We start from the raw sequence: 11520 nt of genomic DNA on the forward strand, positions 1-11520 counted from the left end.
GTACTCTTTGAAAAGTCCATTCCTATTCCCGTCGGCGGAGATCGCATGTCCCTATTTGTTACCTATTGTGAAGCCTTGTCAGCCGAGCCGATTTCCCCCCCACCCCCGCTTGCAAGCTTCAGCTGTCAGGCCCTCCTCTTCTGCTACTCTCTCCATTCCTGTTCCTGCTGCACATACGCAAGACTCTGCTTTCGCAGCCCAGCTCCCCCTGGCGGCGCAGTCAACGCAGCCACAGCATCTGCCGCAGTCACTCACCCCGCCCATCCCCTCTTCCAGCAGCGCTACTCAGGTCACTTTTAATCAGCTGCAAACTCTGCTCCAGCCCATTATAGACTCTCAGCTAGCTCTCAGCGCCCGTCTTGACAAACTGGAAAATCCTGCTTTGGCTCCACCCGCCTTCAGTTCCAGCACTCCTGCTTATACCCTTGGTACGTCTTTTTCAGTACCCCCCGTTCCTCCTCCAGAGTTCAATCTCTCCTCAGCCACTGTAGCAAGTTCCTCTTCTAATAATAATCTAGCTAATAATCGAAGGCAAGGATGTTAATCTTGTCTCTATTCTCATTGCTGCTTCTGAGTTTTTAGATCACAGAGTGGTCGACTGTGGAGACGTTTCGGTCACTCTAAAATCCCGCGACCCACGTCTTCAAAAAAGCCTTTCCGTGGGAGAATTCGTCCTCGCTTTCTCCATTTATCGCGATATTCTCTGTTCTGTTTATCCGCACAGATTACAGGAGCTAAATCAGTATCTCTTTCTGGTTGTCGAATTGGCCGTGCGCTACGGAGGTGCTTTGTTCTATCAATACCACCGTGCTTTCTCAGCCAAAGCTGCTGCCACCCTCTCAGCCGACAACCGTATTATTGATTGGTCCCGTTCCGACACAGATCTTTTCACCCAGATCTTCAGCAGGATTCGTCCCAACGCCTGCAGCGCATGTGCCTCCACAGCGCACTCCTCTTATCTATGCCCTAAGACAGCAGCTAGTTCTCTTCAACCCATTCATCATCCCTTGCCTTCTCTTCTCAGTTCAAGACATCTTGCCCCTGCTTCCATCCATGCTTCAGCTCCTCCCACCAGATCTCAAACCAGAGATATCTATGGCCGTCCCATCAAGTTTACAGGTGGCAGGCAAATATGCAATAACTTTAATACTTCTGCCTGCTTCAGCAAAACCTGCAAGTACCTGCATGCCTGCAGCTTCTGCAACGACGCCCACTCACGCTCCATATGTCCTCTTACAGCGAAGTGACAATCAAAGTTACTTCAAGTTTCTACTCCTATCAACGTCCAGGCTCTCGCTAATGCGCTACAAAATCATCCAGACAAGCCGTTCGTCTCTTATCTAATTAGCGGACTTACAAATGGCTTTTTTACTGGCATTTCTCACATTCCTTCGGAGTCTCCGCTCTGCCATTTCTGAGCCACAAGTCGTCAGTTCCCTTCTCCAAGCCGAAGTCAACAAAGGCTTCATGGTCGGCCCCTTTTCAGCACCCCCCTTCACTACCTTTCGCATTAATCCCATAGGCATCGCTACCCGTAAGTATTCCGGCAAGAAACGCCTTATTATTGACTTATCCGCTCCTCGGGGCGCTTACACACGCAGCATTAACTCCCTCATTTCAAGCGAGGAGTTCTCTCTTCACTACATTAAGCTCTCAGATGCCATTCATTTCATCAAAATTGCAGGTCACGGAGCCTGGCTTGCCAAAGCCGATATCTCCGATGCATTCAAGGTCATGCCTATTCACCCTTCCCTCCGTCACCTTTTCGGAGTCTGTTGGGCAGACAAGTTCTATTTCTCCACCCAGCTCACTTTCAGCTGCCGCAGTAGCCCAAAAATATTCGATTCCTTGTCAGAAGCCCTCTGCTGGATTCTGCTCAACTCCTATCATGTCCCCTTCGTCCTCCATCTAATGGATGACTTTCTGCTTATTTCCCCCCCGTCAGATCCTCCAGCCCAAGCAATTAATCAGCTTAATACCCTCTTTTCCTCAGTCGGTGTCCCTCTTTCTCAAGAGAAAACCATCGGCCCTGTTAACTCCCTGGAATTCCTCGGCATCACACTAAATACAGTGAAATTCGAAGCCAGCCTGCCTCTTGCCAAACTCCAACGCTTACTTTCACTCATTAACAATTTTCAGATCTCCTCTTTCATTAAGAAGAGGGACCTCCTGTCTCTACTCTGCCATTTTAATTTCGCCATTCGCATCATTCCCCAGGGCAGAACATTTATTTCACGTCTCCTAGCCCTCTCATCAACGGTCAAGAATATGAATTCTCACGTGAAAATTTCAGCCGAAGCCAGGAAAGACATAAAGATGTGGATCAGTCTCCTTTCTAACTGGAATGGCCTCTCTCTATTTTATGACGATTTCATTTCAGCCCCCCACGACCTTGCCCTCTTCACTGACGCCTCATCCATCGGATTCGGCGGGTTCCTTGTTCCTGAATGGTTCTCTAGCACTTGGCCCCCTGAAATTCAGCTCCTTCCCCCTCAAGAGAAATCTACGGCACTTCCAGATATTTATCCAATCGCGGTGGCCGCTGCCCTCTGGGGTCACCAATGGTCAAGAAAATCAATTCTTTTCTTCAGCGATAACAAACCCACAGTACACATCATTAACAAAGGACGTTCTTCATCCCCCCTCATTATGCGCCTGCTCCGTCGTCTCATATGGTCTTCTGTATCTCTCAACTTCCTAATACAAGCTTGTCATCTTCTTGGTACCCATAATAATGCTGCGGATGCTCTTTCTCGCCTACAGGTAGCCAAGTTCCGTCAGCTGGTTCCATCTGCCTCCCCAAACCCCCTCCAGACCCCACAGTTTCATCAGCTGCTCCTAGACTGAACCCTACCCTCCGCAACCTCCTTCAATCTGCTCAAAACTACATGTATACAGCCCTCGCCCCTTCTTCAAGAGCTTCTTATTCTACGGCCTGGTCAGCATTCCTAACCTTCTGTGCTCATAATCAAATCCACCCTATTCCCTTCAATCAAGACTGGATCCTGGCCTTCATTGTCCATGCTAAGGAATCTCTCCATCTCTCCCCTGCATCCACTAAATCTTACATTTCAGGAATCCAGCATCACTACCGCATCATGTCCGTGCCTTCTCCCACCATCCTCTCCATACCAGTAGTTCGTCTGACTCGCCGTGGAATCTTCAAAAGCTCCCCCCCTGCTGCATCTTCCCGCCTGCCTATATCAACAGATATTCTCCATTCACTCATCTTTACTCTTCGGAAAGGTTGCTTCTTCCCCTACGAAGATCTCCTAATGGAAACCATCTGCCTCACAGCCTTCTTCGGCTTCCTCAGATGCTCAGAATTCGCAGTTCCTTCAGCTTCAAGCTTCCCTGCAACGGGTATTCGTCTATGTGATCTCTCCTGTATTAGCAACTCCTATTTCATAATCCGGCTGCGTATCTCAAAGACAGATCAACTCCGGCGTGGTCAGTTCATCCAGCTTTCAAGGATTGAATCCTCTATCTGCCCTTTCTCAGCAATGGCAAAATATCTCTCCATCAGGAAATCCCTTCCCCCCCTGGACCCTCTATTCATCGATTCCTCTCACTCTATTATCACTCGTCACTGGTTCTCAGCCCACCTCTCCTCCCTCCTTTCTAGAGCAGGCCTCCCTCCTCAGCTGTATTCTCCCCATTCATTTCGTATAGGTGCAGCTACCTCCGCCGCAAGAGCTAGCATCAACCACAGTCTGATCAAGACCATGGGCCGCTGGTCCTCTTCCGCAGTAGATTATTATGTCCATTCATCTCCCTCCGATATAGCGGCAGCCCATTTTAAAATCACTAGCATGCCCGGAGTGGGGGCTACCTGTTCGCCGGGGCCATCTGAGGTTTTCCCCTAATTCGCCTCAAGGGGTTTTTTCCTCTCCACTGAGTGGCAGGTATACACATAGTCAGGTATACACATAATCACATCCCACTAACAAATTTACTAATCTCCCTCTGTTCGTCCTTCTGGTCTTTTGTTTATGTTATGCGTTGGCATGTGCTGCCTTGTTTGTCTCACGGTGTGGGAGTTTTCGTGAGGTGCCGGGGGTCCATCCTTTGGGGGGCAAGTGAGGCTCACTTCCCCGACCTCAGGGCTAGGCAGCCGCCTCCCTTACCTTCAGGGGTTCTCACCGCGTGAGTCAGAGCGGACCCCCGGCCAAACTCTGTCCTGTCGCAGCTCCTGCGCTCATCTCACTCGAGGCTCTCTTCTATTCTGCCTCTCTTCAGGACGTGGTCACTTGTGCCGAGTCCTATACTAACCTCAATGCTTTGTCCTTATTTTCAGGTCCCAGGCAGCGTGATGTCTCGGCCAATCAGGGGTTTTACGAGCGCCCCTTACAGAAGCCTCAGATGCTGGGTACCTCTTTCATCTCCTCCCGAGGGGCGGCTTTCCAAGTCATAACCCTCATATGTGTTTTCGGTTGCCGGGTCCTCCGCCCCTGGGATGTTGACAGCGTCAGCCCCAGTCGGTGACCTCTTTTCTATCCTGTTTCCGGTTGCCTGGTCCTCCGCCCCTGGGATGTCGACAGCGTCGGCCCCAGTCGACGACCTCTTTTCTATCCCGTTTCAGGTTGCCGGGTCCTCCGCCCCTGGGATGTCGACAGCGTCGGCCCCAGTCGACGACCTCTTTTCTATCCCGTTTCCGGTTGCTGGGTCCTCCGCCCCTGGGATGTCGACAGCGTCGGCCCCAGTCGGTGACCACATTCTGTCCTACTAACTGCTCCTTGCTGCTTCTTCTGCCTTATCCTTCCCCCCCAGCTCACGCCCAGTGAACATGTAACCGACCCTATTCTCTTTCACAGAATGCGCAGACTGTTATTAGGGATTTGTGGCAGCGAACGCTCTTCCGTCTGTCACTGTTATCTACATCGCAGAATGTGGCACAATGCACTGTTGCAGGTGGAGATAATGGAGCTCTATGGTTAAGTGGAGAAAGCGGACTCCTTTCACACTTTATCTCAGGAGCGGAGTCCAGATCTGCGGTAAAATGTACAAAGAGCTGCAGAAACTTTCAGTAGATCTCTGCGGAGTGTTCAGCAGAGCATCTTATATGTTTAGTGTGTATTAATAATGGCTTCTAAAATGGAAATCAAGTAAACAATCAATGGGTTAAGTACTTCCAATTTAATATATCACGCACGTTTGTCAGTAAAATCTTTCGAAACTCTCAAACAAAAACAATTTCAAAGCCTTAACTCCAGTCTTTAACTCTTTCAAGGAGACAAAACATCTGAACCTAACAGCCAAGTTCTCTATTTCAGGCCACTGCAAATTGATTTCCGAGGGATTCTCTTATCTGCTGGTTTGGACTGCCTATACTCAGGAGTTAATTAAAGTTTGTATTTATTTATTTATATTGAACCTGTGGTTCACTATCTGTGGGCCAGCAGTACAGTAGTTGTTCTGAAAAATAGAGAAGGGTAGTATGTAGAACAGATAAAAGGAAATGGCTATTCTAGAGACAGGAATGATGGTACATTTCCTTTAAATAGGTAAGGAGACATTTCCCTACTGTTGTGTAGGCTGTCAAAGGTGACACAGAGCACACACGTTTCACAGGGATTTTCTCATAGGGATGTTTTTAAGCTCTTTCAGATCATGGAAATACTGCGTAAAACTTTCCTTACACTTACTGTTTGAGACTGAAGTGAGAGGGGTTTAATTCTGCTGTCAGTTAATGCAAGTACATTCATCATAGTACATTTCATTATTATGCTTTTGTGATTTTTCCTTAGCAAACAGGCATTGACTGAACAGATTAGAATTTCTTATGAGTAATTCTGAGAACTGTTTCTCCAGATTTCTCAATTTCCCATGAGCTGTATCGATGGTGCAGGGGGGTGGAGAGTATTATTGGTGGTGGGGGGCGTTTGGTCCCTGATTTTGATCTGGAATGAGTTTCTGCCTGTTATTTTATGCAAATTTCAAGGGATTAAAATAATATTAATAATAACGTATTATTATTATTATTATTATTATTATTATTATTATTATTATTATTATTATTATAACAAGATTGTACCCAGAAATCTCAATTAAAATACAAAGCTGCTTATATGGGGTGGCCTTGCTATCAAGGGTATACGGAGTTACCCCAGTAATGGTGCACCACTGTAATTATGAAGATTCTGCCTCTATCCTAACATCTTTCAAAGCAGATCCTATACCCTTTTACACCATCATTCCAGCTGTAAAATGTGTCTACTCACATACTGCCTCACAGCTTTAACTGTGCAATTCTCGCTATCTACCTAACATAGCTTTAAATCCCACAAGCGGAGTCTCCAGTAGAAATGTAGAATGTGCCGCCACTCAGTAGTTGGGGTGGGTTTAAAGTATTCAGAATGAATCGATAGATACAAGTCAGGAAGGAGGGACATTGCACAGCTGCACTAAAAGGTAGGTTTTTTTTGGTTTTTTTTACTACAGAAAGAAACTTAACAGAATTGAACAAGTACAAATATGAAAGTCAACAAATGCAGCACTAATATATATATATAATCTGTCTACATCATGTAAGAATAAATCATGGATTTGAATGTAAACAATACAAACAAACAAAAACCTATAAATACCTCCAATGTTTTGATTCAAACACAGGCTCCCTTGAGAAAGATATGTACAACATATCGAAACGTTAGGGCAGCTGGCTCTTTGAGCTAAATATATATATATATATATATATCTTGACCGAGGGTCGTGGGTTCAATCCCAGGTGGGGGACAGTGCTGCTGTACCCTTGAGCAAGGTACTTTACCTAGATTGATCCAGTAAAAACCCAACTGTATAAATGGGTAATTGTATGTAAAAATAATGTGTAATAAATTATGTAATTGTATGTAAAAATAATGTGATATCTTGTAACAATTGTAAGTTGCCCTGGATAAGGGTGTCTGCTAAGAAATAAATAATAATAATAATAATAATAATAATATATATATATATATCTCTCTCTCTCACACACACACACACACACACACACTATAATAAATAGATGCAATACTGGAAACCGCCACAAGATGGCTACCGTTTGCATGTTAAAGGTTCTACTGATATGGTAGATGGTAATTATAATACTAAAAATTTCAAACAGGAAGATACAATAGAACAGCAGTCAGAAACGTCTTAGTTGTAAGTAAACCACAGAACCTCTCCCAGCATGTATTCACACAGGAGTGGTGGACTAAAATAAATCTGGTGAAATATACATGAAGTGCACGCAAAACAAATATCAATTCTCAAATGAACGCGAAACACAAAATATAAAATCACAGCAAACCAAACAAAACTCACCCCTCTGAAATATCCTAGAGCGCTGGGAAAGGCACAGGGAGAACTGACTAAGAAATATAAAATCACAGCAAACCAAACAAAACTCACCCCTCTGAAATATCCTAGAGCGCTGGGAGAGGCACAGGGACAACTGACTAAGAAATATGAAATCACAGCAAACCAAACAAAACTCACCCCTCTGAAATATCCTAGAGCGCTGGGAGAGGCACAGGGACAACTGACTAAGAAATATAAAATCACAGCAAACCAAACAAAACTCACCCCTCTGAAATATCCTAGAGCGCTGGGAGAGGCACAGGGAGAACTGACTAAGAAATATAAAATCACAGCAAACCAAACAAAACTCACCCCTCTGAAATATCCTAGAGCGCTGGGAGAGGCACAGGGAGAACTGACTAAGAAATATAAAATCACAGCAAACCAAACAAAACTCACCCCTCTGAAATATCCTAGAGCGCTGGGAGATGCACAGGGAGAACTGACTAAGAAATATAAAATCACAGCAAACCAAACAAAACTCACCCCTCTGAAATATCCTAGAGCGCTGGGAGAGGCACAGGGAGAACTGACTAAGAAATATAAAATCACAGCAAACCAAACAAAACTCACCCCTCTGAAATATCCTAGAGCGCTGGGAGAGGCACAGGGACAACTGACTAAGAAATATAAAATCACAGCAAACCAAACAAAACTCACCCCTCTGAAATATCCTAGAGCGCTGGGAGAGGCACAGGGAGAACTGACTAAGAAATATAAAATCACAGCAAACCAAACAAAACTCACCCCTCTGAAATATCCTAGAGCGCTGGGAGAGGCACAGGGAGAACTGACTAAGAAATATAAAATCACAGCAAACCAAACAAAACTCACCCCTCTGAAATACCCTAGAGCGCTGGGAGATGCACAGGGAGAACTGACTAAGAAATATAAAATCACAGCAAACCAAACAAAACTCACCCCTCTGAAATATCCTAGAGCGCTGGGAGAGGCACAGGGAGAACTGACTAAGAAATATAAAATCACAGCAAACCAAACAAAACTCACCCCTCTGAAATATCCTAGAGCGCTGGGAGAGGCACAGGGACAACTGACTAAGAAATATAAAACCACAGCAAACCAAACAAAACTCACCCCTCTGAAATATCCTAGAGCGCTGGGAGAGGCACAGGGAGAACTGACTAAGAAATATAAAATCACAGCAAACCAAACAAAACTCACCCCTCTGAAATATCCTAGAGCGCTGGGAGAGGCACAGGGACAACTGACTAAGAAATATAAAATCACAGCAAACCAAACAAAACTCACCCCTCTGAAATATCCTAGAGCGCTGGGAGAGGCACAGGGAGAACTGACTAAGAAATATAAAATCACAGCAAACCAAACAAAACTCACCCCTCTGAAATATCCTAGAGCGCTGGGAGAGGCACAGGGAGAACTGACTAAGAAATATAAAATCACAGCAAACCAAACAAAACTCACCCCTCTGAAATATCCTAGAGCGCTGGGAGAGGCACAGGGACAACTGACTAAGAAATATAAAACCACAGCAAACCAAACAAAACTCACCCCTCTGAAATATCCTAGAGCGCTGGGAGAGGCACAGGGAGAACTGACTAAGAAATATAAAATCACAGCAAACCAAACAAAACTCACCCCTCTGAAATATCCTAGAGCGCTGGGAGAGGCACAGGGACAACTGACTAAGAAATATAAAACCACAGCAAACCAAACAAAACTCACCCCTCTGAAATATCCTAGAGCGCTGGGAGAGGCACAGGGAGAACTGACTAAGAAATATAAAATCACAGCAAACCAAACAAAACTCACCCCTCTGAAATATCCTAGAGCGCTGGGAGAGGCACAGGGACAACTGACTAAGAAATATAAAATCACAGCAAACCAAACAAAACTCACCCCTCTGAAATATCCTAGAGCGCTGGGAGAGGCACAGGGAGAACTGACTAAGAAATATAAAATCACAGCAAACCAAACAAAACTCACCCCTCTGAAATATCCTAGAGCGCTGGGAGAGGCACAGGGACAACTGACTAAGAAATATAAAACCACAGCAAACCAAACAAAACTCACCCCTCTGAAATATCCTAGAGCGCTGGGAGAGGCACAGGGAGAACTGACTAAGAAATATAAAATCACAGCAAACCAAACAAAACTCACCCCTCTGAAATATCCTAGAGCGCTGGGAGAGGCACAGGGACAACTGACTAAGAAATATAAAATCACAGCAAACCAAACAAAACTCACCCCTCTGAAATATCCTAGAGCGCTGGGAGAGGCACAGGGAGAACTGACTAAGAAATATAAAATCACAGCAAACCAAACAAAACTCACCCCTCTGAAATATCCTAGAGCGCTGGGAGAGGCACAGGGACAACTGACTAAGCTATACACACACACAAAACAATTTATGACCCTGTTGGTTATACTGCAACAAGGTAGAATCTACAATTTACCGTACCACTAGTATGAGCACAAAGCGAAGCTATAAACAAAGCGCTAGATAACTTTACAAACATACAGCAAAAAGTTATTTACTTTGTATTCCGAAGGGGAGCGTCCTATTGGCTCTGGTGCTCCGGCAGGTTAGGGAGGCAAAACTGTCCTTTAGTCCTCCAGGGGCTGGTTTTTCAAAACTTGTAATCTGGATCAAAGTGATCCGGATTTTATGATCGACATAACTTTTATCTGGATAGTTTTGATCAGTTTTTTCAGAAAATGTCACTGCTGGATTACGTTTATCTAGGGCTGCAATGAAGGGTACATTTTGACCTTCCAAGGTTTGGAACACATTACCGAAGGAAGGTTCGAGCCTTTGGTGGTACTAATTTGCATAATTTATTGGTTACGTCACCATAGCTACTAGTTTATATTTGATTGAAAATCCTATTTTACAGGTAAGACATAAATGAAATAAAACATTCACACGTAGTCTAAAAATACGTTCTATAGAACAGTAATCGTGTTTTTAGAATTTAAATAACAATAGAAATACACGTTTTTTTATGTACAGGTAATTGATGTTGCTTGTGATATACTGTACTTGCATTGCAGCAGCACCAACTGCAGTGGACTGAGGCAAAACAAAGCTTTATTTAACAGTCACCGTTCCAAGCAGGTTATCAATCACATTTTACTACTACTATGACTTGAGGGTGAAGGACTCCTTCTGGAGCTCCTGCTGCACAACCCCCACCTAGGTGCGCAGGCGTTGGGGTCCCCCTCGGTGTGGCGCGCGCTGATCTCGGCCAAGGTGACCAGAGTCTGGGATCTCCTGGATCGCGAGCGGTCGGAGTGGCTGACGCCCGAGTCGCTGGTCGCCAGGGCAGGTCAGATATCTCGAGGGAGTTCTCAGGACCGGGGAGCCATCTCTCCCCCCCCCCCCCCTTCCCCGGCTCTCCGGTCCTGCTGATCGAACCCAAGGCCCGAGACCCCCCTCGGCCTCCCCTCGAGAACAACCTGAGCAGGATCTCGCAGTTCTCCTCGACCCCCCTCCGATCCGTGTCGAGGAGGACCCTGTACGCGATGACGCTCCACACCCTCCACTTCCCAGCCCTCGTCTCCCGCCGAGACACCGCTTGGCGGGAGCCCCTCTGACCCCAGGAGGGCGAGAGTCCCCAGTGGGAGGCCCTGTACTCCCCGCTGGTCTCCAGAGTAGCTGGGGACTTGGGATGGAGGGTTCTGCACGGAGCGCTCGCGTCAGGAGAGATCCTGCGTCACTTTACCGACTCGGACGCCGCATGTCCTTTCTGCGGACTGTCCGAGTCGGTAAGCCACATTTATTTTTCGTGCGCCAGGCTGCAGCTGTTCTTCCTGCTCCTGAAGAACCTCCTGCTGCAGTTCTGGCTGCATTTCTCCCCCACCCTCCTCATTTTCGGGCACCCTGTTCGTGGCTCCAGCAAGATGAGAGACCTCCTCGTGAATCTGCTCCTGGCTCTTGCTAAACTGGCAATTTACAAGACCAGGAAGCGTAAGATGATCGGAGAGGGTCTCTTTGACTCCATGTTCAGGGCCCTCGTCCGATCAAGGGTTCAGTTGAATCACGGCCATGCGGAGTCCGCTGGCGACATGGCCACTTTTGTTGACCAGTGGGCTCTAGGGGGCGTGCTCTGTACCACCTTCCCTTTTATATTACACATTTAATTTACAGTCCTTTTTCTGGTCTTTCTGTTTTTTAGTTAAGGCCTAGTCTTTGTTGGC

At 46.1% G+C, this 11520-nt stretch overlaps 1 protein-coding gene across 1 annotated transcript; it reads left to right on the forward strand.

Annotated features, from left to right (window-relative positions):
- Positions 1-1359: 1359 nt before the first annotated feature.
- Positions 1360-2847, forward strand: LOC117408503 (uncharacterized). The gene has a single exon (XM_034013519.3). The coding sequence runs from the start codon at positions 1360-1362 to the stop codon at positions 2845-2847; it is 1488 nt and encodes a 495-aa protein (XP_033869410.3).
- Positions 2848-11520: the final 8673 nt, after the last annotated feature.

Source organism: Acipenser ruthenus, chromosome 2 (genome assembly GCF_902713425.1).
Source record: "Acipenser ruthenus chromosome 2, fAciRut3.2 maternal haplotype, whole genome shotgun sequence".
Classification (NCBI taxonomy): Eukaryota; Metazoa; Chordata; class Actinopteri; order Acipenseriformes; family Acipenseridae; genus Acipenser; species Acipenser ruthenus.

Bases quoted from the DNA above. Each gene is read 5' to 3' on its own strand.
- LOC117408503 (XM_034013519.3), top strand. From the start codon at position 1,360: ATGGCTTTTTTACTGGCATTTCTCACATTCCTTCGGAGTCTCCGCTCT.